The sequence below is a fragment of the Balaenoptera ricei genome, chromosome 20 (genome assembly GCF_028023285.1).
Source record: "Balaenoptera ricei isolate mBalRic1 chromosome 20, mBalRic1.hap2, whole genome shotgun sequence".
NCBI classification, from domain to species: Eukaryota; Metazoa; Chordata; class Mammalia; order Artiodactyla; family Balaenopteridae; genus Balaenoptera; species Balaenoptera ricei.
The window spans coordinates 39,890,165-39,918,048 of record NC_082658.1 but is presented as its reverse complement, the minus strand read 5'-3'; the positions used below and the strand labels follow the sequence as shown (position 1 = coordinate 39,918,048).

Sequence of the window (27,884 nt, the reverse complement as noted above, 5' to 3'; positions counted from 1 at the left end):
TCCTTAACTTTCCAATTAAGATCCATCAGACTATTGCATAAAGAACAGCAGCTTCACACGAACACAGGGTTGAACTGAGCATGTCACTGGGGACTGGGATACATAATCTTTAAAGGTTCTTCCAGTCCAAAAAATTCTGAGTGACCTGTTAATTCTGCATGGTATATACACAAAAGTTGGCTACACTAGTCTCTGTACTTTTCTGTATTAAGATTTTTTTTTTGCTAGACATTAATTTAAACGAAAACTAAGGGTGTATCTTAGTCCTCTGCTACAGTATTAAAGGTCTGAGTTCTCCCCAGAATACCTCCTTGTAACTCATTCCCCTACTATCCATTAAACCACAAGTGTCATATTCCTTAACAGAATTCATTACATGTGGATAAAAGTGGGAGACTATTACCTAATGCTTATTATTAGCCCATCTTGTCCTGATATGACAAAGACTATAATTACAGTTGTGGTATATCATCTGTACAACCCTAACACCTGTAGTCAGAAAAGAAAGCAGCTGAGAAATTCACAGAATACTTAAAACACAATACTTCGGAAAAATAAAAGAAACTGATCTGCCATACACTGAAGAGTAACTTTAATTTATAGCTTTCAAAAAGTAAAACCACTCAGCTATGACAAATTAACCTCCCTTAAAAGAATTCTCCCTGCATTATATACTCAATGCCTACGACTTTTTAATGACACTCTTTTTGTTTCAAATATGGAACTAAATACATTTAACAAGGCTAAAATACAGGTGAATATTCTTTTTCAAATAAAGGAAAACATACTACTTTATACTGATATCATCTATGCTAAATCTAACCTTCTGATATTATATGAAATAGCTAAGTCTGAAAGCCTAGTTCGGTGATAATTTCAATGGCAAAGGAAAACCTACTATTGGTTTTTTTCTATTGCTTTGATTAGATTGTTACTCTTCACACTAATGGAAGGAAGAATAGGGCACAGATTGAAATCAAGCAAAAATATTTCAGTTGCAGTTCCTTTAGGTTTATCTCTTAATTTACGTTTAGTTAGTAAGGTCACTAAAATTGTTAACATACAGACAATTCAGTTATCCATTAATTCAGGCTGCTAAAAGCAGCACTGAGCCTTAAGTGGTGATTCTATGCCCACACATACATGTGTTCATGCATCAGAGTACACAGTGCCTCCACTGCAAAGACTGTAGAATGATGCTGGAGCTCGTTAGAATATTTGACCTTATTTTCTCATACAGCAGCCTAGAAAGTCACAAAATATAAGCAAATAAGATGAACTATCACTAGAAACATTCGCCTACGCACAACTTACCTAAAGTCTTTGTGTTTGCTAGGAGAGCTTCTTCGTAAGACAGTGTATAATAAAGCACCAAAAGCTGTGCTGTGATACTGAAACGCTGATTAAGGCGGATGTTGTCACCCTGGAGGTAATATTATAAATACTTTAAAATACTGTTAAATTTCATGAGTGCTCTTTGATAGCAAAAGCATTCAAAATAGATTATTCAGTGTTGCTGCTCCCAAGCTCAAACAAGTTGAGAGAAATGTTGCTGCGTTCGCATTAAACTCAAAGAGACAACTTGAAGTCTAAGTTAAATTTGAGATGGCTTGGGAGATGAAAAGCAACATGCTTAACAGTTTTTAAGATAGGAAGGGGCTTCCCTGGTGGCACGGTGGTTAAGAATCCGCCTGCCAATGCAGGGGACAGGGGTTCGAGCCCTGGTCCGGGATGATCCCACATGCCGTGGAGCAACTAAGCCCGTGCACCACAACTACTGAGCCCACGTGCCACAACTACTGAGCCCACGCGCCCTAGAGCCCGTGCTCAGCAACAAGAGAAGCCACCGCAACGAGAAGCCCATGCACCGCAACGAAGAGTAGCCCCCGCTCACTGCAACTAGAGAAAGCCCACGTGCAGCAATGAAGACCCAACGTAGCCAAAAATAAATAATTTTTTTAAAAAGTTACTGTTTTTAAAAAAAAAAGAATATAGGAAAAAAAAGGCAACAGCAGTCCCATCAGGCTGCTTCTCAAAAAGCTTTACAGGAGTCTCAAGTATTATCTGAAATTACCATGAAGAAAATAATTCCTAAAAATGATATTGTACAGTTAAGTATATTTGGAGAAAAAAGATTTTCTTCAAGTTTTCCATTAATAATCTAGGTAGATCTTAGATCCCCAGGAAACTAAACAAAGCTGGTTAAATGTGTTGAAATGTCATGTAGTCCGTTGTTAAACACACAACTTCCACAGCACTCCTTAAGCTTTAAAATGGAGCTCTTGGGACTTCCCTGGCGGTCCAGTTGTTAAGACTTCATACTCCCAATGCAAGGGGCACAGCGCGGCCAAAAAAAAAAAAAAGGAAAATGGAGCTCTTGAAAGAATTCCTCGAAAAGTGCCTATTCAACAAACTACTTGGAACTAATACCATTCTTTTAATATTTATAAGTGATCTAAGAAAACTGAATACCATCTTAAATTCAGAACCACCTAGAAGTTGTTCTCCTCTAATAATCAGGGAAAAAACATGGAGTCAGTCCAAAGAATAAAAGAAAAATAAGCTAATAAATGTAGAAAAGCCACTATTTTACCCCAATGACTCCTTGGAAAATATTGAGTATCTCCTGTTCTGTGACTGGCTGATTTGTGGCTTCTGGATTAGATTTAGATGCAGGAGTAAGTATAGAATTTATGTACACGTCAATCAGAGGAAGTAATTGAGGATGGAGTGGAGTGGAGGTTTCACAGAGCTGTCTATAAATCCAGTCCTAAAAAAGAAGGTTACAGGCACCAAATCAATTATGGCAAAAAGAAAAAGCAAGCAAAATTTTAAAAGCACATATAATTTTACATGATTTATGAATCAGTGAAACTCACTATTAACTTTTAACAGTTATTAAATATATTATCCAGTTTCACAGCTGTCTTTGATTTAAAAATAGGAAATACTTTTATACCCTAAAGTTGAGAATACCGTGAAGTGGAAGATAAATCTAAAATGATGAGTTTGAGTTTTGAGTTTGGACTTTGGGTTTTTAATCTATCAGTTTTCAAGTAGTGGGGAAAACACTGTTAAGTCCCTTCTATATCTGTATTTAGAGCACCATATGTGTTGCTGTAGAAGACCCCACAACAGAAAGAGATTTAGGGAGAGGGACAGTTCTTCACAACAAACCCTCAGACAGATTAAGAAAGTGACTCTGACAACCATTTATGGGAGATTAACTATCTACACAAATAGAGGCCAAGAAGAAATGTTGGGTGTGCATTTGGACTCTTAATTCTTATCTATTATATTGCTAAAAATATAAAGAAGCAGAAGGTACAATCAAGATGGAAAATAACTTCACTAAATCATGATAACAAGGATAATTAAATGTGATATATCAATGTATATATTGTTCATGGTTCTTTATAAATAAAATTGCCTCTTAGAAATGGTCCAAACAGATTTCTTTTACCTCCTGGGGTTCAGCCTTTTCTTTAGAGGACCTTTTAACTGTTTGGTATAGACAACTACATAACAAATTGAAAACATACCAAAAATATATTCAAGTTAGATGTTAGATGTCCTTATGACAAATGTACAAATACTGGTCATGGCTAACCAGCAACTTTCTCAGTTTGGTGAACAAAACCAAGTACAGAAATGGCAATTTTTACTAAGGTTTAATGAAATAGCTAAACGATATTACTGAGAAATTAAAAGGTACTAGTGTACATTTTGTAAATAACTGAACAGTTATACTGCTTTAAAAATCTGAAATTGAGAGCCTAATTACTATAACTATATAAACGACTAGTAACTAGACACACTTCACACACGAAACCCACAGTAAAGGTCTACAGACTGAAACGGAACTGGGAAGAAAGCATTAACTTAGGTTGTAGCTTGAAATATAAGTGTAAGGTCATACTTTTATTGATACTTTGTGCTTTGTAAAGGAACGACTCCTCAGAAGCTGGTAAATACAATGAATAGGCAAAAATCCAGTAATGTTGGCACTCAGGTTGCTGGTGACAGGGACACGAACTGCATGAGCTGTGACAACCTAAAAGGGAAAAACAGTATTAATACATATGACAGAACCAAATATAAAATTATTCTGAAAGAGGGAGGATTAGCCAGGTAGACTGTCAAAACTTAATACAAATGTGGTCCTCAGGAAGGAATGATAAAAACCAATTATTACGTGATTTAATTATTTTTGAGTGATGAGGTAGCATCATACATTTAGGTATTTGTAAAGTTCTCTACATTTTAAAATTTGCTTTTGAACACAGATATGTTGACGGGGGTTAGAGTAAGATTAAAAAATATATAAAATTTGGAATCATAAAATCTGGGCTCAATGACTTTAGCTAAGTCATTTTATCTTCTGAGTCTATTTTCACATCTACAAAACGAGACAGTATTGTCTTACTTGCTTCAAAAGGTTTTTGCGAGAGGGAAATAAATTTCTTTGGAAAAATATATGTGACTTATAAAGTATCACATAAATATAAACAGGAATTTTTATTGTTATTCTCATTGTGTCATGCACAGACCACTAACTGTCTTTCAGAGACCCTCCCCAAAGGTGTCTTCCAGTTAGTTCAAACTAAACACATGAAAAATAACTTATGAGTCTCCTACATCCTATGTGTGACTGTTATGTGGGAGTGTATGTGCATTGAGGGGAGAGGGCAGAGTTTGGTACAGGAATGAGAATTTTTTTTTTGGCTGCACCGCACAGCTTGCATGATCTTAGTTCCCTGACCAGGGATTGAACCCACGCCCTTGGCAGTGAAAAGGCGGAGACCTAACCACTGGACTGCCAGGGAATTCCCGAGAATATTAATTAACCTAAAAGAAGCAACAATTACAGATCTATGAGTATTTTCAAATATTTCATTTTTTAAGATATACATATTTTTGTATTCTGAGATTTAAATTGATAAATGAACCTGGGAACTAATTTTATTTATTTGTTTTTTAAATTAATTAAATTATTTATTTATTTTTGGCTGCATTGGGTCTTCGTTGCGGTGCACGGGCTTCTCACTGCAGTGGCTTCTCTTACTGCAGAGCAGGGGCTCTAGGCACGCGGGCTTCAGTAGTTGTGGCTTGCAGGCTCCAGAGCACAGGCTCAGAAGCTGTGGTGCATGGGCTTAGTTGCTCTGCAGCACGTGGGATCTTCCTGCACCAGGGATCAAACCCATGTCCCCTGCATTGGCAGGCGGATTCTTAACCACCACGCCACCAAGGAAGTCCCAGGAATTAATTTTAAATTTTAGCATAGTTTCCATCAAAGACAAAAACTCTAATTCAAAAAGATACACGCACCCCAATGTTCATGGCAACACTATTTACAATAGCCAAGACGTGGAAGTGACCTAAGTGTCCATCAACAGATGAATGGGGTGTGTGTGTGTGTGTGTGTGTGTGTGTGTGTGTGTGTGTGTGTGTGTGATGGAATATTACTCAGCCATAAAAAAGAATGAAATAATGCCATTTTTATCAACATGGAATGACCTAGAGATTATCATACTAAGTGAAGTAAGTTAGAGAAAGAAAAATATTGTATGATATCACTTATATGTGGAATCTGAAAAACAGTACAAATGAACTTATTTACAAAATAGAAACAGACTCATAGACATAGAAAACAAACTTATGATTACCAAAGGGGAAGGACGGGGAGGGATAAATTGCGAGTATGGGATTAACAGATGCACAGTATCATATATAAAACAGATAAACAATAAGGATTTACTGTATAGCACAGAAAACTATATTCAATATATTGTAATGAACTTTAATGGAAAAGAATAAAAAAAAGAATATAGATATATACACATATATATGTATAACCATATCACTTTGCTGTATATCTAAAACTAACACAATATTGTAAATCACCTATAATTCAATTTTAAAAAAAGAAAAAAAAAAAAAGAATAGTCTCCATCACTGGAAAAATAAAATATCATTAGGATTACCCATGGACAAAAGTGCTGAAACTAAATAAGAACAGGTAAATACTAGAATAAGGAATTTAGACTCTAGCTTATCATCTAGTTAGACATGCACCTCACAGCTGAAAAGGTTTAAATAGGTTTCTGTTATTTTTCTCCTGACAATACCAGTTGATTACCCTATATGAGATCCCTACCAAGAATATCTAAGACTATATTCTTAAGTATCTATTCAAAGTCTCCAAAATATGTAAATATATTTATTACATGCTTTTGTATATAGTAAATAGCTTTAAAAGTAAATTTTAAATAGGATTATTCTTTACAAAAGTTTCTAAAATTAAATAAATCATCACTGGAAACTAAAAAGGAATTTAAAAACTATATAATGCTCCTAAACTGAAACATACAAGTTTTTCCCCAAAGAATGTTGTAAAAGAAAGTTAAAGAAGTACCTAAGAATAAAGTTAAAAGAAGTACCTGCTCAGTAAAAATTTCCTGTGTGAAGATAGTCTTCATCCTGCTCAAGGAGCTTGGCTTAATTACAATCTAAAACAACCAAAAGAATTTCAACGGCATGTGAAAATAAAATATATAAAGCACAATTTTCTCTGGTAAATTTATTATCTAAAATGACTGTGATATATAAAATTAATGTTCAAATACTCTATTTCAGAAGTAGCTTCTCAAACCCAACGTTAAAGTGTGGTTTTCCTCAGAAACTGAACCAACATATAAAAGTACTTAGTAAATATACCATTATTGGCATTTCAAGTCAGTGGGAAGAAGTGGATTATTCAATAAAAGGAGGTAGGATAGCTATCTTTCTGGATAATACCTATAAAGATTTGCACATGACACCATACCCAAAATCAACTCCAAATGTATTAAAAATTTAAATTTAAAACATGAGGCCGCAAAAACACTAAAAGAAAATATAGGTGACCGTTTCTATAAACCTAAGGAAAGAAAAACATTTCTAAGCAGAAAAACAAAGTAAGAACCACAAAAGAAATACTTAATATATTACACACATAGAAAATAATAATTTTCACATGGCAAAAAAGACTGGGAAAAATCAACTGCGACATATTATATTGTACTTCTCCACTTTTAAAGACAATAAGGATTATAAGATGCACCACAGATTTAATAGTAGCTTTTCAAGAAAAAAAGAGGTGAAACACTACCACATTAACATTACACATCAACTGTAAAATGAATCCCAGTTTCAATATTGGGTAAAATATGTCTTGAAATCAATGAAATATTGGGTTGGCCAAAAAGTTCCTTTGGGTTTTTCCATAAGATGTTATAGGAAAACCCAAAGGAAATTTTTGGCCAACCCAATATGCTATATAAGGCATAACAGCATATCATTTACATATAAAGAGCCCTTCTGAATCAGTAAAAGGAAAAATAAATCAATACAAATCCCTATAGAAAAACTGGGACATCAACAAGTCTTTCACAAAAGATATAAACCAGCTAAAACACATAGATTTTTTAAAACTACCCAAAAAAACCTCTATATAAACTGTAACTATAAAAAATAATAATAATAACCATAGTTTCACTAGTAATCAAAGAAATGCAAAATAAGTAAGACGATTTTTCACCATATTTGCAAAGATTAAAAAGAATGGTAATGCCCAGTGATGGTGAGAGTTTAGGAAAATAGGCACTCTCATTCACTAATAAGAACAGTTAAACTGGTATAATCTCTCTGGAAGATACTATGGCAATACACATTAAACAGCTTAACATCACCATACTTTTACTTAGTACTGCTTTCTAGAACTTCATCCTAATAATCCAAAAAGTGTTTGAAGATATGCATTTATGAGTGCCTGTGCATATATTTACATACATAAGGATATTCATCTAAGCATTATTCAGAAACTGGAAAATCTACATGGCAAATAAGAAAAGATCCATTAAGAATATCATGATCGGTCCATATGATGAACTACAATGCAGCCATTAAAAATTATATTGTATTAGAATATTTATGGATATGAGGAAGTGCTTATCATATATTGGTAAGTTCATTAAAATTACAAAATATGTATATCAATTTAAAGAAAGAACAGATACCAGACTATTAACAGTACCTGATATCTCTGAACATGGAATTACATCTTTCCCTTCTTTATTGTGTTTTCTAAGCTTTCTACATAGAACTTCTATTATTCTTGTGAATAGTGTTTTCATAATGTATTTTTTTCTAAGAGCTCTTGATAGTTTCAAACTATTAAACAACTAAAATTATTTCAAAATGAAAACCATCTATTTACTTAACATTACAAGAAAATGTCCAGCTTAGAAACACCATCTTCAGAAAGAAGAAAAAAGGAAATTACCTTCATCCCCAAAGTAGAACAGACCAAGTCAATGATAGCACTAAGTTGGTTGCTATGAAAGTACATAGCAACCAATAATAACATCTCCCCAAAAGAAGCAGACACGCCTGAAGTACTGTTGAAACAGAAAAGAAAATATGAATTTCCAAAGAAAGGGATAAGAAAAACTTACTCAGCTAACTGAAACAAAAAAGTCATCTTACCTCTCAAAATAAGCTTCTTCTTTTATCATCCAACTTAGCCACACTACCATTAGCTGCTCCTGTTCAGGCGTACTATATAAAACATATCAGAAGTCACTGGTTTAAGTCAGATATACTAGCATAAGAATAAAATATCATTCTGGAATTATTTTTGGTAGAAATTATTTTTCCTCAAAATAATGGCTTGTTGAATTGGCCATTAATTGTCATTGAGATATGAAGCAGTTCTACAGAAGAAGAATGAGAACCTTTACTTTTCTCTATGAATATGAATAGTCAAACCCTCTCAAAGTCTCAGTTACTGCATTTGAAGGTTGGAGAGAGTAAACGTCCTCACATTCCTTGGAAAAACAAAGGTCCTTTGGGACTAAAATGTTAGGATATGGGCTTCCCTGGCGGCGCAGTGGTTGAGAGTCTGCCTGCCAATGCAGGGGACACGGGTTCGGGCCCTGGTCTGGGAAGATCCCACATGCCGCGGAGCGGCTGGGCCCGTGGGCCACAACTACTGAGCCTGCGCGTCTGGAGCCTGTGCTCCGCAACAAGAGAGGCCGCGACAGTATGAGGCCCGCGCACCGCGATGAAGAGTGGCCCCCACTTGCCACAACTGGAGAAAGCCCACGCACAGAAACGAAGACCCAGCACAGCCAAAAAAATAAAAATAAATAAATAAATAAATTAAATTAAAAATTAAAAAAAAAAATAAAATGTTAGGATAGCTGATACTTATTCCATATAGAAAAAAATCTAGTGTTAAAACTTAATCATCAAAAAGTCACAAACTGAGTACAAGGACAGTAATAACTCAGACCATCTTCTACCTGGAAAATGAAATTTAGTTCATAGAAGCATTTTGAGCAGAACTCAAAATTACAGAGAAAAAAGTGATCACTATTCAAAAAGTAAAAAGAAACAGCCAGGGGCTCATCAGATATGAAAAATGGTTATAAAAACACACCAACAAGAATGACTTGTTTAAAGGGAATAATTTTGATTTGTAAAAATAATTTTCATTGATCTTCTTCTACTTCATTGCAGTGTAAACAGGTAAAACAAAAAGCAACTACAAAGCCTGCTACCCAAAGCTAAGAAAATTAAAAAGGTCATTCTCAACCACACCTAAGTCATTCCACTAATAAAAGACAGTGTTACGTAGTAGAAAGATTACAGCCTTTAGAGCCTGCCAGATCTGAGTGGGAATCCCATCTCTGCTAATCACTGTTAGTGTGACCCTGAACAAGAAATTTAAATAATCTTTTTGAACTTCAGCTCTCCTACCTATAATATAAAGATAAAAATACCCACCTTACAGAAGTAATGAGGATTAGAGACAATGCTTAGAAATTACTTCAGGTTTTATATATATATATATATATAACTGAATCACTTTGCTATATACCAGAAACTAACACAACATTGTAAATCAACTATACTTTAATAAAATAAATTTTAAAAAAAAGAAAGAAATTACTTCAGGTAAAGAGAAAAGAAAGTACTTCATTTCACGTACTTAATTTCATACCTTCCTGAAACACACAATTCAAACTACATTAAAGGGATTTTCTTAAAAGGCATAAATGCATAGGATGATGATGAGGGACAACAACACAAAATATTGGAAGCCAGAGCCAATACGGATGAGTGATAACTGACTTAGCAGACCCGAGAAAGCAGAATACTAAACTGACAGGTGGGAAAACCAATCTACCACTTATACCACAGAATCCCCAAAGGCCTCAGAAACTGACAGCTCCAGGCAGTTCTGGGAGTGAGAATGAAGACAGAGACTAAATATAGACAGTCTATATGAGCAGTAGACCTCCAAATCACCTCCATTCTACACAACTAGATGAATACCCATCCCCCAGTAGAGAGGAGACCAGAGATTTATTCTCTGGATATGGTAAAAGAGGGTGTCTCTGAACTGACGGACAATCAGGGATATCTAGAGCACCTTTCTGAAAGTAGAATTGTGTGAATGATTATACTGCAGTCTGAGATCTCCCAGCCCTTAACCCTCACTTTATTTATAACTTTGCTTATGGATCTCCTGTTAGGCCTCCACTCCCCAAGCAAGACAATAGTCTTCTCTAAGACTCTGAAAAGCCCAAGAGTTTCCCATCTACGCATTCAGAAGTTCTAACCTGCTTTTTAGTTTCCCACTCTTAAATATGAACAATCAAGAATTACCAAACCTCTGAAAAAAAGCTTCTAACTTGAAAAATTGAGAACAAAAAAAGGCAGAAAAAAAGAAACTTAGAGAAAAGAAACAGAACAAATAAAACCCCTTCAATCATTATGATTAATATCAGAGAAACCATGCCACGATGAAGCAGTAGACACTATAAAAAAGAAACGATCAGAATAAAAAAGAGCTCTTAGAAATTAAAAACTAAATAGGATTAGAGGACAAGGTTGAGAACAAATCCTAAAAGGCAGTATAGGCAGTATCTTTTTGAGGTGACTGAAATATTCTAAAATTAGATTGTGGTAATGGTTGCATGATTTTGTAAATATACTAAAAACTATTAAATTGTACACTTTTTTTTTTATTCAGGAGGCAATGTAAGTTGTACACTTTAAAATGGGTGAATTTTATGGTATGTAAATTGTGTTTCAATAAAGCTGTTTTTTAAAATGCAGAACAAGACAAAGATAAGGAAAATAAGAAAGAGTAAGAAAGTAAGATGATAATTTCAGGAAGTCCAATATCCAAATAAGAGGAGGTTTCAAACAGAGAAAACCCATGTGGTGGACATTACCAACAAATTAGTTCAAGAAAATTTCCTAGAACTGAACACTGTGAGTTCCCAGGTTAAAAGGGCTAACTAAATACCTAGGATGAGGGCATTCCCTGGAGGTCCAGTGGTTACGACTCAGAGCTCTCACTGCCAGGGCCCCAGGTTCGACCCCTGGTCGGGGAACTAAGATCCCACAAGCCATGTGGGGTGGCCAAAAAAAAAAAAAAAAGCCTAAGATGAAAGACAAAACAGACCCATACAAAAGCATATCATCCAGAAATTTCAAAACCCTAGGGACAAAAGGCTAATCCTACATGACTCCACATTTAAAAAGAACAAGCCACAAAAAGGACCAGGAATCAGAATGTCATCAGATTTCTCAACAGTAACACTGGAAGTTAGAAGACAATAGGGCAAGACTTTCAAAATTCTCAAAGGGAATTATTTCCAACTTAGAATTCTATACCCCATCAAACTATCAATCAAGTGTCAAAGCAGAATAAAGACATTTCAGAAATACCCAGTCTTAAAATAATTTACCTCTCACATACCCATTCTAAAGAAGCAAAATGAGGGAGCAAATGAAAAAAGATGGAGGGACTTCCCTGGTAATCCGGTGGTTAAGACTCCACGCTCCAATGCAGGGGGCCCGGTTCGATCCCTGGTCAGGGAACTAGATCCCACATGCTGCAAATAAAAGATCCCACATGCTGCAACTAAAAGATCTCACATGCCACAACTAAAGATCCCATGTGCTGCAACTAAAGATCCCGCATGCCACAAGGAAGATCCCAAGTGCCTCAACTAAAACCCGGCACAGCCAAATAAATAACTAAACAAATAAATAAAAGAAAAAAGTAAAAAGATGGAGACATAAGATGCAGGAAACAGAAGACCCAACAAAGGAGAGCTGAAGCAAGTCCCCAAAATAATAGTGAAGAGCAATTCCCGGATGAGAGCTATGTATCAGGTGCAGAGGTAACCAGTTCAGATAGGAGGTCAAAATGTTCCAGGAGAGATTTCCTCAAGAAAATGAAACTGGCAGAATATCTAATGAGTCTGAACATCTTGAGAGGAGGTTTAGATTGGCAGAGAGTTTGAGATTGCATTAACGTAAGCACATAAAATACAGAGCAAGTGAAAAACAAAGAACAAAAACACAGGATAATTATTAATGGAGAAACAAGTTTTGCAAAAGAAAAGTAATCATCTACTGCTTGGTTGAGCTCCCAGTAGTGTAACATAAACAACTATGTATTGGTCAAAGCAAAATCATAATAACTGTACTGGGAGAATGGGAAGATAGAAAGGATGTGTAGATATGTTGACAGAGAGAAAAGAGAGAACTAATTCCTCATTCTCATAGTGGGAAGTCAACAAATACTCCTAAAGCGAACAATCAGGATGTAGTGAATACAAACATGTTAATAAAGATGTGGTAGTAAAAACCAAAAGAATCAGCTAAAAGAACTGAAAGAAGCTGCCTCTAGGGAAGGGGAAACAGGGAGAGGGGGGAATAAGGACTACTATTTGCCTCAAATCTTGAAGAACTATTTTGACTCCTTTAAACAATGTGTACATGAAACTTTGATAAAGATAAATAAAATAACTGGCATACAGGAGATGCTACTGATATCCTTTTATTTTTTTATTTTTTATTATTATTTTTTTTAAGATTTAATTCTTTTTAATTAATTAATTATTTATTTATTTATTTATGGCTGTGTTGGGTCTTCGTTTCTGTGTGAGGGCTTTCTCTAGTTATGGCAAGCGGGGGCCACTCTTCATCATGGTGCACGGGCCTCTCACTATCGCGGCCTCTCTTGTTGCGGAGCACAGCCTCCAGACGCGCAGGCTCAGTAATTGTGGCTCACGGGCCCAGTTGCTCCGTGGAATGTGGGATCCTCCCAGACCAGGGCTCGAACCCGTGTGCCCTGCATTGGCAGGCAGATTCTCAACCACTGCGCCACCAGGGAAGCCCTGATATCCTTTTATTAAATGATAATACCAATGTCCCTATCTTAAACCATTTTGTAGTAAGCTCCTAATTAATTTTATACATGTGTTTTAATAAATAAACAAAAGCAGACCTTGAGAAAATAGTACAATTATATAGTTGGGTACCTGACAAGTGTAGAAAAGGCCAGTAGCATACAAAAGGAAAGTGAAACAAAGCGAACCCCAGCTGGTGTGGCAGGAGGACGGCTTGTCATCAACTGCAGTAATTGCTCAGCTTCTTCCTCAGTTGGTCTAAAAAAGGAATACATTATTAGGTTTTACTATTTTCAGTTGAGAGAAGGAAGAAGAAGGGACTTCTCAACAGTTTAACCTTTCAGATACAAATCTTGAGCTTTATAATGTACCTCACTATTTATAAAATCTTTAATATCTTAAGATGTCAAAAGCAAAACTTTTGAATTCACAACCAGTGTTTTTCCTCAGACACAAATACAGGTAGTCCTCACTTTGCACAGTCGTGTGGGACCATAAAAATAACGATGCAAGCTGAAACTGCATCAAGATCTTAATAATCAATGGGGAAAATTACAACTGTTCCACGACTTTTAAAATTTTTGTCAGGACATTAAAAACTCTGTTGGTTACAATGCATAGGGAAATTTTTTTAAATAGTAAAACTAATATTTATATAGCATTTTATAATTGGATATATTAGAAACATTGGGAATTAAAGTGTTTTCTTTGTAAAAGATTTATCAAGAGTAGTTTGAACAGCCCTTGCCACCTTCTCATTGTATAACTTATAATATGGAGTGAGCATCTTCTCTAAGCCTTGATGAACTATCATACCCCCTTCTAAGTTTGGATCAGCTTCCAACATTTTATCCTTTGTACTTCCAGTCATGAAATATCTGAGAGTTCCTTTAATGTGAATATTTTTGCCAGCATCAGTCCTCTGGGTCTTCATCTTTTTTGTCACAATGACTTTCCTCAAGTTCGCCTTCACTAAGGTCACCTGGCTACGTATCTAGGGTCTCTCAAACGGCAGCGCTGTCAACATTCTCACAGTCAGCTATTTCTTCTATTTACGCTTGGCTCAAATGTCACTTCCAGTGTTAACTACTTTGTTTCTTTGCTACATTTTCATTTTTATTGGCCAATTCCCTCTTTCAATTATCCATTTCTGTAAAATACCACATGGGTTTATTCACTGAGAGACAAGGAGATGACACTACTACTCACTTTGCTGTCTGTTCATGAACTGAGTAATAGTTGTGCATTGACTAGTTACTGAAAGATTTTAAAAGAAATGATGTGATTGGTCACTGCTCACGATGTGCCTCTTTTATTTACACAGTGATATGTGGCTTAAAAAGCTCTCAGCAAAGTTTGTACTTTATACAATAATTTGGTTAATGTATCATGGTAACTGATACATTAGTTGTTGAGGGAGCAGTGTTATTTAACTGAAGTGTGGTAACTGAAACTCATGTTAACAGAGACGTGCAAAGTGAGGACTATATGTATAACAGTTGAGGACAGTATTCAAAAGGATGTAGTCCAGTGACTAAGAAAGCTCATGCTTAATAATCACATCATATCAATTTTAAACAATCTATGATCTCAGTTGTAAAAGGAAACACAGAACATGTTTACTTCAACTAGCTGCATGGGCTAGGCAAAGAATAACTCACACATCACTCATGACAGTCATGTCAAGCTGTGGTAAAGTCACAGGTTTCTTAAACTGCTCTCGCTCCTCCCACATTTACATAATTCTATTTACAATCAGACCAAAATAGATGGATACATCCCAGCTACGAATGTTTGCCTTAGGTCTTCATTCTTGATATAGGCGAGCTCACTACCTAAGCCCAATAGAAAACCCAAATCCTCTGAATAAAAGGCCTGTGGCTCACTTTCTTGGGATTAGAAATAAGAAAGTAAAATGACAAAAAGGTAAAATATCAAATTATTGAATACTTGAGTCCAGCGATCCCCATCAAAGCACAGTACAGACGTAAGAGTGCACTGGCTTTCACAACATGCTCTTCTTTCAGCCCCGAATACACAGACACATTGGGCTCCATCTCCACATCAGCTTCTTCCACAATGCGGGTACTTCTTACTGTGGGAAGAATGCCCATCAACTCCAGAAGAAGCTGCCTTCTCATTTGCCAAAGGACAGAACTACTGGTCTCTCTTTTTCTCTGTAAGGGAAAAATATGGGCCACAAAAGGAAGAAAGCATGGAGCACTTACTAAGTCAGAAGGAAGTTCAAACAAAGCTCTCCACTTAAACACTTGAAACTGATCCATTTGAGGAGGCTGAGGCTATCATAACTGCAGAATCTCATTTTAATCCATCGAGCAAATTCAGTGGATTTGACAAATACTCTACTCACCCTAATTTGGACTGGTTGTACAGAAAATACTAAATTAATAACAATTTGCAATGTAAAATATCATGTAAATGATGCTTTCAAATACAGAATGACTAGTGGAGTCATATGTACAAAGTGCCCAGATTGTGAAGACACAAGGGCTTGGGTGGAAACAACAGCTCTGCTATTAATTGATTATGTACTTTTAGGCATATAAGTTAACCTCTCTGAACCCCTTGCGTTAAATGACAAGGAGATGAATATCTTATTAATAATATTTAACTCCCAGGAGTGCTGTAATTAGTTTACAAGTCTACCACCCCCCAGTTCTTCAGGCAGGGATAACATCCAGTCATCTCTTACTCAGCAGGGCCTGACATATTGTGCCTGACATACAGCAAGCATTCAATATTTGTTAAATAGATGAATGAATGAACAAAGATAATAAATATGAAAGCAGTTCTAAACTGTAAAGGACTAGGCAAAAGTTAGTTATTATTTTTAGAGTGTTTCAAAGTAAAATATGGTAAGCCTGTTTTATTAATGATATAAGGTTCAAATAAGAAAAGTTTATTGCACACAAAGAACAATTACAAACAAGAGGATCATACCAAGTGCTTAGCACAGTGCCTGACATATAGAAGGAATACTAGAAATATTCACTTCCTTTTCGAAAGCAAAGTTTAAAATTAGTTTTCAAATGGGCTAGAAGTAAAGTAAAACTTGGATACAGAAAAGTATGGTGAATTCATGGCATAAAAAAAATAGACTGAAGAAGGATCTAAGCAGTACACGTTACTGTCAAGCTTACTGACCTCAACAAGTTAAAAACCATTATGCATTAGTTTCTTTGTAGGGACAGGACTCTATTCACAGAGTTACCATGAGATGCTTTTTGAAAAAGTACAGTATTTTGCAAGTTAAAAACTGTTGCAAAATATAATATATATTCATCAATAGATGGACGGATAAATGTAGTAGATACATACAATAAAATATTAGCCTTAGAAAGGAAGGAAATTCTGACACATGCCACAACATGCATGGACCTTAAAAACATATGCTAGGGACTTCCCTGGAGGCGCAGTGGTTAAGAATCCGCCTGCCAAAGCAGGGGACACGGGTTCGAGCCCTGGTCCAGGAAGATCCCACATGCCGTGGAGCAACTAAGCCCACGCGCCGCAACTACTGAAGCCCGTGCGCCTAGAGCCCATGCTCTGCAACAGGAGAAGCCATCGCAATGAGAAGCCTGCACACCACAATGAAGAGTAGCCCCCGCTCGCCGCAACTAAAGGAAGCCCACGCACAGCAACAAAGACCCAACACAGCCAAAAATAAAATAAAATAAACATTATGCTACGGAAAATAAGCCAAACTCAAAAAGAGAAATACCACTTATACGAGGTACCTAGAATGGGCAAATTCATAGAAACAGAAAGTAGAAAAGAGATTACCAGGAGCTGGGAGGAAAGGGGAATGGGAAATTACTGGTTAATGGGTACAGAGTTTCTGTTTGGGATGATGAAAAAGTTCTGAAAATGAATAGTGATGATGGTTGCACAACATTGTAAATGTACTTAATGTCACTGAACTGTACACTTAAAAATGATTCAAATGGTAAGTTTTACATTATGTATATTTTACCACAATAATATAATAATAATAATAATATACACACACACATTAAAATTACAGACTACAATAACAACTTGTATTGATGACCTAATGTAGCAACCTAATGTAGCAGTTCTCATGTAGCTGACCCAGAAACCTGGAGATTACCAAAATACTCTTTTGGGGGCCCAGAAGGTCAAAAATATTTCCTTAACATTATAGACCTTTTTTACTCATTTTCCCACAAGTATACAGTGCAGTTTTTCCAAAGGCCAGACATAAAGAGACTTGCAAAAATGCACAATGATACCACTCTTTTCAGTAAATTTTTGTTTTGGAAAATATGGTTATTTTTCATTAAAAAAATATGTTATAGTCATATTTAATGAGATTATTATTGTTATTTTTAAATGAATTATAAATAAATATTTCAAACACTGCAGTTTTCATTTCTAGTATGGTAAATATCAATAGATAAAAGCCTATACAGGGACTTCCCTGGTGGCACAGTGGTTAAGAATCCTCCTGCCAATGCAGGTGACACGGGTTCGAGTCCTGGTCCGGGAAGATCCCACATGCTGTGGAACAACTAAGCCTCTGCGCCACAACTACTGAGCCTGCGATCTAGAGCCCGCAAGCCACAACTACTGAGCCCACATGCTACAACTACTGAAGCCCATGCACCTAGAGCCCGTGCTCTGCAGCAAGAGAAGCCAAAGCAATAAGAAGCCCACACACCGCAGCGAAGAGTAGCCCCCACTCACCGCAACTAGAGAAAGCCCGCACGCAGCAACAAAGACCCAACGCAGCCAAAAATAAATAAATTAAAAAAAAAAAAAAAAAAAAAGCCTATACAAAAGCTCTTTGGAGTCCTCAATGATTTATTTTAAATGTTAGGAGGCCCTGAGACTAAGAAGTTTGAGAACCACGGGCTTAATGACATCATTCTAAAAGTGTTTCTTCCTCTCTTACTAACTACTAAAATAGCCTGATCCTTGGTCTATACACATATTTCTCCCTCACCTGCTGTCCATTTCGGATAAAAGTTCCAAACCAAGTCCGGACTTTCGCATTTGTTCCAAGAAGCAAACCACTAACAAAACAAACCAAGTCACTCACTCCGTCTTCACTAGCTTCATTTTTAGTATGATCCAAGGTCAAAGCCACTCCAAGACCTGGCAAGTGGCATTCTTCCACCTAACAGAGCAAAGAAAACAAACTGAATTCAATATCATAAGGAAAAGGGCCAGGATGAGAGAATCTAAAGCATCTAAAATTTAGGGGAGGACATAACACAAAACATAAAAACCCAGAGAGGAAGGTAATACATCCAGTCTATAACTATAATTCCAAATCTCTATAATATTCTAAAACCACCTTGAGAAGAGTTCCTGGTCCTAATATAAAGGCTTTTGTCTCAGAAAAATAATAAGATCTCTTACCACCATGCCTCGGACCTTCAGGGCCTGAGAAGGATTCATTTTACATAAGAAGCGTAAGGCATCCGTCCTCCGCCTTCCTCCAAGACTCTCTTCATCTTGTCGTTCTCCATTTTTGATCAGGCCCCTACAAACTGAACATTTAATAGGCTCTATTACTTTAAGCTTTGTAAGTAGGATATCAGAAACAATTTTTTCAGCCTTGAGAATCGCTCATTTATGCAGATTAGACACTACAGAAGAAAAGGATCAGGAAACTTGAAAACATAGCAATAGAAACTGATCAAAATAAAGCCAAGAGTGAAAAGAAACTCAAAAAAATGAACTGTGACCTGTGGAACATCAAATAGTCAAACATACTTGTAATGTCTCAGAAAAAGAGAATGAAAGACAAATATATATATTTGAAGAAATTTTTCCAAACTTGATGAAAACTATAAACCCAGAAGTTCAATAAACCCCAAGCAGGATAAACACTAAGAAAATCATACCAAGACACATCATAATCAAATCCCTGAAAACCAGTGATAAAGAGAAAATCTTAAAAGTAGCCAGAAGGGATTAAAAAAAATAAACAAATAAAAGTAGCCAGAGGAAAAAAAGGAACATGTATAGAGGAATAAAGATAAAAATTACCATAGACAACAGAATGACATCTTTAAAGAGCTGAAAGGTCAACCTAAACCTATCATGTAATATTCAGTAAATCTCTTAGAAACAAAAGGGAAATATCATCAATACCTCCATTTTTCAAATGAGAAGTTAAGTATCTTGATGGAGATCACACAAAGAGTGAGTGACAAGGTTAGAAATTACGCCCACCAGATCCAGCACCTTTTTCTGCTTGACTCTCAATTCACGAATTACCTTGCTCAATAAATGTAATTTTTATATCACTCAGACCCAAACAACAATCTTCAGTCCCTAGCAGTTTGAAATAGTGGTGAAAATTTCAGTTGATTTTTCTCAATTTCTACCCTATACTTTTCTGCAAGCTGACAGCATTAAGGCTAAAAACCAAAGGTCTGATTGCTGGTATTTCTGATTACATATATCTCGTATTGCTCTTTGGCTATTTCACAGATATATGTTCTCTCCCCTTTGTTCACTGAACACAGGGATTATATATTCTATTTCTTTAGTATTTTTTACTTCCCTATTATAGCACTGGTAACGAATGGCCAAAAAAAAAAAAAAATTTTGCTGCATACTCATTGTACTTAAATCTGTAACCTCAAAACAATTTTGAATTCTCTAAACTCAGCATTTCTACAATAAATATGCACTAATAAGTTTTCAAAAAATAAAATCTCAAATAAAACCCTATAAGTGTTTCTTCTTAGCTCAAAAAATAGGTCCTAGGGACTTCCCTGGTGGCGCAGTCGTTAAGAATCCGCCTGCCAATGCAGGGGACACGGGTTCGAGCCCTGGTCCGGTAAGATCCCACATGCTGAGGAGCGACTAAGCCCGTGTGCCACAGCTACTGAGCCTGTGCTCTAGAGACCACGGGCCACAGCTACTGAGCCTGCGAGCCACAACTACTGAAGGCCGCAAGCCTAGAGCCCGTGCTCCACAACAAAAGAAGCCACCGCAATGAGAAGTCCGCGCACCACAACGAAGAGTAGCCCCCACCTGCAGCAACTAGAGAAAGCCTGCACACAGCAAAGAAGACCCAATGCAGCCAAAAATAAATAAATAAATAAATAAATAAATAAATAAATAAATTTATTTTTAAAAAAAACATAGGTCCTGTACATGCCCAAGCAAATCTCTTCAATATCCCATTTTTAAATTACATTTACCTTCATTAAAACTATCAGGAACATTGGCCACCAACAGACACAAGAACCAGGCACCATTTCTAACATGGAGCAAGGCTTCAGCTACATCAACTATAGGAAGCAGGGATGGGAGCTCTATAAGAAAACAAAATCAAGGTTACTACTAAAGAGTGATATTTCATTATATTATACATTAAACATCTTTTGACATTTCACCAATGTCATTTAAAAGTAATTTAAATTAAAGTACTTTCTTTTCATAGTCTAGAGCTGAATTGTCCAGTAGGATAGCCACGAGCCACATGTGACTATTTAAATTAAAATTAAATTAAATTAAATTAAAAATAGTTTCATTCCTCAGTCACACTAGCCACATTTCAAGTACTCCATAACCACACGTGGCTGGTGGCTACTGTACTAGACAGCACGAAACGGAACGCTGTCATCGCTGTGGCGGACAGTGTCGGTCAAAAGAGTTACTTTCATGACAATTTTCTCTGCGTTTTTATGTCCTCTATCTTTTAATTCTGATCATGCATACCTATTATAAAGAGTCCAGAAAATACAAAACGTGCAAAGAATAAAAATAAAATCAGCTCTAATCCCATCACTCAAAGTTAATAATTTGAAAGATTTTATTTTAATACCCCTATGGGTATTACTTTTAACAAAACTGGGATTATATTCTACTTACCATTTTGCCACTTGCTTTTTTCATTTAACATATTGTGAACATTTTCCAAAATGATTAAATTTCTTCAAATACACCATTTTAATGGCTGTACAGTATGCTATACTATGGAAATAATATAATTTACTTAATCATTGTCCTACTATTAGTCATTTTTGACCTAAACTTTTAAGGTACATTCTTAATTAGGTGAACCTTAAAATAGCACAACACTCCAGGTTAAGAAGTTACACAGTATCATTTAACAAGAAACTGTATCTGAAATTTATCTTAGCACTCATTTGTACCTGCTTGTAAAATACAAAGTACATCTGCAGCTTCCTCCAAATAGACTGGACTCTCAAATAGCTCAGATGACTTGAAAAAAAATTCTCCACTGGACTCAGATACCTTTAAAAAAAAAGAAAGAAAAAAGAAATGACGAACTCTCTTAATTTCAGGTAATGAATTAGATCCCTTACTATTTTTGTAATTATTTTTTGAGCTTACCGACCATGTCTCTTAATAAGTCATTAATATACTACAGTAGAATATGCAGTACTGGATGAATTTGTACCAATTTAACCACAATTAGTCAAGTCACATTATTATTCCAGACATGCAATATGAGTCTTGATAATTTATATCTATACAAATATTTGGAGACATCTGGAATTAAAGATAAGACAAGCCAAAGAAATGAACTAAGAATGCTACCTACATAAGTTGTAGTTCAAAAAAAAGCTAAAAAACTGTAAACTTAAAGCAATATAACAGCTATAAATTCATGTTCTAACTGAAGTATGGGAAAAACAAAGAATAAAAATTTAGGTCAACAAAAGTACCAATTAACTTTTCTGAAAATTAGCTATAAATTCATGTTCTAAATGAAGTGTGGGAAAAACAAAGAATAAAAATTTAGGTCATCAAAAGTACCAACCAGCTTTTCTGAAAATTTCCTACAGACGTTTCATTGCTACATTTCCCATATACTGAAGGGTGCTGAACTGAAAAACTGGAAACCTCTCAGAGGAGGCAGGTCACTTATTTCATTAGAGGCATCAAGTACAGTATTAAGAAAAAGATGTAGGAAAATATTAGTTAAAATTAAAGACTGTCAAGAATTCCCTGGCGGTTCAGTGGTAAGGACTCTGTGCTTTCACTGCTGATGGCCCAGGTTCGATCCCTGGTCAGAACTAAGAGCCTGAAAGCCACATGGTGTGGCCAAAAAAACAAGGAAAATCAAAAATAAAAGAAAAAGAAAAAGAAAAAATTAAAGATTATCAGTATAGTAGAAAAGAGCTGAAGTAAATAACTTTGTAATAGAAAAAAAAATTAAGATTTGTAACACATCTTAAAAACTATCTAGAACTAACTAAATCTGCCCCCCCATCAGTATTTTCTTTGGAAACAGAATTTAAGTTTTTTTGGTCCACAATTGATAAAACTAAACTTTATTTATCATAAATTAACTAACCTTGAGATTCTCAAAGTAAAAAACATTTGCTTCTCAAACTCTGGGCCCAATCTTATATAAGACATCTTAATATGAAAATCAAATTTAGTTCTCTGTATGGTAACTCCTAACATTCACAAATTTAAAATTCAGAGTTTCAATTAACCATTATCACCCAAAAGTCCATGACCTAAAGTAACCTATGTACACCCGAAACTAATATAACATTGCAAATCTTCAATAAAAATAAATAAATAGGGACTTCCCTGGTGGCACAGTGGTTAAGAATCTGCCTGCCAATGCAGGGGGACACGGGTTCGAGCCCTGCTCCGGGAAGATCCCACATGCCGCAGAGCAACTAAGCCCGTGTGCCACAACTACTGAGCCTGTGCTCTAGAGCCCCGAGCCACAACTACTGAGCCCACGTGCCTAGAGCCCGTGCTCTGCAGCAAGAGAAACCACCGCAATGAGAAGCCCACACACCGCAGCGAAGAGTAGCCCCCGCTCGCCGCAACTAGAGAAAGCCCGTGCAGCAACGAAGACCCAATGCAACCAAAAATAAATAAATAAAAATAAAATAAAAAATTTTTTTAAATTAAAAAATAAAAGAAAGAAAGAAAGAAAGTAACCTATCATTTTGCTGAGATGAGAGGTTGAATAGCCTTCTTTAGTATACAGGAACAATTCAGTCATCTAGTGAGTGAAGCTAGCCAAATATCCCACGTTCAATTCAGCTTTGATATTCCCCAGTCACCGTTACGTATGAGGTACATAATTCAATCAGTATCTAAAGGAATCTCACACATTTTTTAGGAATCACGTACATATTTCACAACATTTTACGGGAGAAATTATATCCTATAGAGATATTTTCAAATTTTGTCATTTATACAAGTCTTGAGCTATATATCTTTCTAAATATCAAGAAGCCGTTGAATGGACTCCATACGGAAAAAAACCTTATGATAGAGAATGCAGAATAGGCATAAATTAGAGAAAACAGTAATTAGAAACAGCCTTTAAAAGCAGGCATTTAATATCCTTTCAAGCCTTTGAAAGGAAGACACTTACATAACAAATAGAAATATGTGTACGAGAGGATGCAACCTGCCTGCCTTCTTGCCTGTTTGTACCTTCTATGTGTAGACATCAAGTCATGCATATTTTGAGCTGTGATTAAAATAGACGCACCTTGTTCATAATTGCCAAAAGTTCACTAAGCACAAGACGCAATCGACGAGGTGAATCACTGTGTTCAAACTCTAAAGTCAGTCCATGCTGCAGCTGTGATACCAGGATGCTCTCTCCACTGCCTCCTCCAAGTTTATGCCTAATAAAGTACAAACGCGTAAAACAATTATGAGAACACTGGCACAGAAATAAAAGCATAAAAATGATCTTTTATAGAAATAATCTACAAAAGAATGTATGAATTCTTTTCATATATTTCATGAATGTGTTACTTCTGAAATATTTAGTTTGTCTATTTCAGAGATTCACAACCTGTGTAAAGACTCCATTACAACTGACAGTTAACACCCACTTCCATTAACAACAGTGGCTCACTACTGGATCCACAATGGGGGAGGAAGGACAAAACAAATGTCCAGAATTTGGGGGACTCAGTACAAGCTTAACAAGCCTCCTACAGGACTTCCCTGGAGGTCCAGTGGTTAAGACTCCACACTTCCACTGCAGGGGGCGGGGGTTCCAGCCCTGGTTGGGGAACTAGGAACCCTGGTTGGGGAACTAAGATCCCTGGTCAGGGAACTAAGATCCTGCATGCTCTGTGGCAGAGCCAAAAATAAATAAATAAAAGCCTCTCAGGAGATTCCAATAAATCCTTCTACTCTAGGAGAACTTACCCTACCCCCTTCCCACTGAGAGTAATTGGCCTAATCAGTTTAGCCTGAGTACAACAGTGTGTATAGCCAAAGTTCTCAGCACAACATTTTATAATATGGAATTCAAAAGACCCTAGAATTTTAATTATAAATAAAGAATAACTTTAAAAAATGCTCTCCAAAGTTCAGATTCCCAATCTTCTCTTATTTGGAAGAGTGCACTGCAATAAGAAGCCCTAAAATCTCCAAAAAAAATTTGATTCCCTCTTTTTAAGCAAATCCAAGTAAATACCAATCAATCCACATATTATACAGTATTACATTACCTAAGCTGCTGTTCTTTGCTGGCATCCTGTTCTAAAGCATGAAAGTCCACAGACAACAAAGCAACAATGGAATTGACAGCTTCCACTCCAGAGAGAAGACGAAGGATGAGTTTTTTATCCTGAGCCCAGCTTTGGCTCTGGTCAGCAGGAGCACAAAGTGCCATCCGCACCAAGCAGGGCAGGAGAAGTCTTAATTCTGGATCACTTAAAGATGCCAAACGAACAACATCCACCTTCTGCATTGCCTCAAAAGCAAAAGGACTGACAAACTGAAGGCTTGTACACTCGGTCATTATCACTGTTGATCCTAGTGGTTAAAAAAAAAAGTAGGGGTATAACTCCACATGTATGAGTGCCTCTTTTTAAAACCTCTGAAAAATGTGGTTTCTCTTTAACAGGCCCCGATGTTGGCAATATTCCTGGCACAATTAAAGGCTCCCTATGTTTCTACTGCCACCTGGAAAATGAGAAAGGAAACAGAGTATATTAATGTCTCTTTCAGACTTAGGGACCTTCTGTTCTAAGACTCCCACTTTGCAAAGAAGGAATATGAAACCCAGAGAGATTAAGTAACAGGCCCAGAGGAGTATTACTAGTCAGTGGCAAAATCCAAGGCTGAACCCTCATCTACTAAATCCCAGTCCAATACTTTCTCCACTGTACCAGTCCTATGAGTGTCACAATGCAAGTAAAAGAACAGCATAGTTAAGGACGCTCCTCTTTTGTACCTCTTTATTTTCACACGCCTACCCAACATATGTGAAGAACCATTAGGCTTCTCTTTCCCACCCTCCACGAGTCGGTGGAAGCACTGGTAAATCGCCTCACTAGTCAGAAGCTACAACAGATTCAACGCCCTGGAGACGTTAACACTATTCTATATCCCCTGTGTTACTAGTAACAAACAAACAAACAAAAAAACAGCTGTGGAGGTGCAATTAGCTGTGGGAGAAAGCTGAGTCCCACTTGGGCACTTCTCTGTCTTCAAGAGCATCAGAAACAGAAAAAGCAAGTAGCAGGTCGCCAAAGCCATCCCCTTTGAGACCCACAGACTAGCAGAAACGTGAGTAACAGAGGGCTGGGTAGAAACGTTTTGCTTTTAAGCAAAAGGAGCTGGCCTTTTAAGAGGGGCGGGCTGATAGAGCCGAGGCGCCAAGACCTGTGTGCTCATAGGTCTGGCCCCGGGCGTAACGAGAACCAACCAATCCCTCCGGCTGAGAAAAGTCGGGCAGGTTGCGGACATGGACCCCGAAACGCTCTGAGGCCTGAGAAGTGAAAGCTTCATACCTTAAGATCTACCCTCCAACCTCCCGGGACCCCACGGGGATTCGGCGCCCTAGAGGCGGGACTAGAGGCGGGACGCGGTAGAAATCTAGAGCGCGGTCCGAAGTTGGGCCTAGGCGATAATCCGGATTCCCCAGCCCTGGCTGTGCCCTGAGTCGACCTGGGCAGCAAAAACCCAGTCGCCGGGACCAATCGGGCCAGCGGTGCGATGGGGGCTGGATGAGGACACCGCACAAAGGCACAGCCCGGACTGAAGGGAGGGGAAAGCGGAGGAGACTGTTTCAACCTGCACACAGCACCTTCATTCATCCCCAGCGTCTGGCTCCCGTCGGCCACCGTACTGGACTGAAAAGAAGGGTGGCCGCGAAAGGAAACCTGTAGACGTCGGCGATGATGCAACGGCGCGCATGGGCGGCTCCACCCCTTCCGCCGCCTCTGTGTGCTCTACCCAACTTCCCCCTGGGAGTTGTAGGATCGTGCAGTTTGCAGTCTCTTCTCCGGAGCATACCAGCTGAATCCTTTTAGATAAATCATTAAGTCCCTCCGAACTGCAGTTTCATCATCACAGGACTCCCGTGGCATTCAAATGACAACGTATGTAAAAGAAATGTTAAAGTTGGGACTTCCCTGGTGGCGCAGTGGTTAAGAATCCGCCTGCCAATGCAGGGGACACGGGTTCGAGTCCTGGTCCGGGAAGATCCCACATGCCGCGGAGCAATTAAGCCCCATGCGCCACAACTACTGAGCCTGCGCTCTAGAGCCCAAGAGCCACAACTACTAAAGCTCCCGCACCTAGAGCCCGTGCTCCGCAGCAAGAGAAGCCACCGCAATGAGAAGCCGGCGCACCGCAACGAAGAATAGCCCCCGCACGCTGCAACTAGAGAAAGCCCGCGAGAAGCAACGAAGACCCAAGGCAGCCAAAAATAAATAATTTTTTAAAAAATGTTAAAGTTGCCCCCACTATTCTTTGACCAGAACACTAATAGAACCAGACTGTACACATTTCTTTCCATCTCTGCCTATAGAACTGTGGTGCCCTTTCAGCACCAGTTTTATAATCCTAGGATTTGTTGGTGAATTTAAAACGTAATCTAATCCCAAGCCTTCTTCTGCTCTCGACCTCAACACACAGTCATAAATTAAACATCTTCATTTCGGGTTCTCAGGAATCATAGATCCTTAGAGGACGATGGATGGAGTTTAAGGAATTCTCTAGAATCCGTGCAAAATTGTGGGTGTTTGACAGTTCTTCTGGAAAGAGGGTCCAAAACTTGCAACAACTTCTCAAAGGAGTTTTGATCACCCAGTAGATTGAGAACCTCTAGTCTCTATATATTTTTATATTATTTCTGGTTCCTGATTCAAACGATGTGTATTTAACACGTTCTATTCAGCAGATATTATGCGAGGAGCTGAAACAAAAATATTTTACAGAGATACAGTACTTCATACTTAATAGTTTCTAAAGCTTTGACAAAGGGATAATCTCTTTAAAAATAAGGTCTGCTTTCAACACGAAAAATCAGCAAAGGAAGAAAAGAACAAATGTGTGTTGCAGTGTTTCTCAAACATTTTTCCACCTGGCCCACAGTAATACATTTCACATTGTGACCCAGAGCACAGATACACATGTATATCCACATTTACATGGAAACAAACGTTTTATGAAATAATACACACATTACATGTTATGTATTCTATTTCACTTCTTCAAATTGCTGATCACTGCACACTAAAATTGATTTCACAATCAATTTCACAATGGGTTACAAACTGTACAACATTGTCACTTTTTAAACTGATAATCTATTAAGGACCTACTTACTGAACACTTGCTAGGCACTAGTGCTTTGTATCTGTTATC

The 27,884-nt window shown here is 37.2% G+C and overlaps 1 protein-coding gene across 4 annotated transcripts in view; it reads right to left on the bottom strand.

Moving 5' to 3' along the window:
- Positions 1–26,399, bottom strand: part of INTS2 (integrator complex subunit 2) — a 52,401-nt gene extending 26,002 nt beyond the window's left edge. Inside the window, exons 1-15 of one of the 4 annotated variants that reach the window (XM_059907035.1) lie at positions 26,320–26,399; positions 24,737–25,193; positions 23,758–23,896; positions 21,419–21,521; positions 20,462–20,575; positions 18,663–18,793; positions 18,244–18,417; positions 15,207–15,433; positions 13,389–13,514; positions 8,527–8,598; positions 8,324–8,438; positions 6,441–6,509; positions 3,920–4,054; positions 2,594–2,770; positions 1,315–1,423 (exon numbers count right to left, since the gene is read on the bottom strand). In XM_059907035.1, the coding sequence (XP_059763018.1) occupies positions 1,315–1,423; positions 2,594–2,770; positions 3,920–4,054; positions 6,441–6,509; positions 8,324–8,438; positions 8,527–8,598; positions 13,389–13,514; positions 15,207–15,433; positions 18,244–18,417; positions 18,663–18,793; positions 20,462–20,575; positions 21,419–21,521; positions 23,758–23,896; positions 24,737–25,029 (1,984 nt within the window). In that variant the 5' untranslated portion in view covers positions 25,030–25,193; positions 26,320–26,399. Of the gene's footprint in view, positions 1–1,314; positions 1,424–2,593; positions 2,771–3,919; positions 4,055–6,440; positions 6,510–8,323; positions 8,439–8,526; positions 8,599–13,388; positions 13,515–15,206; positions 15,434–18,243; positions 18,418–18,662; positions 18,794–20,461; positions 20,576–21,418; positions 21,522–23,757; positions 23,897–24,736; positions 25,194–26,306 lie in introns of all 4 variants that reach the window. The other 3 variants (XM_059907033.1, XM_059907036.1, XM_059907034.1) reach the window with 3 other exon arrangements.
- Positions 26,400–27,884: the final 1,485 nt, after the last annotated feature.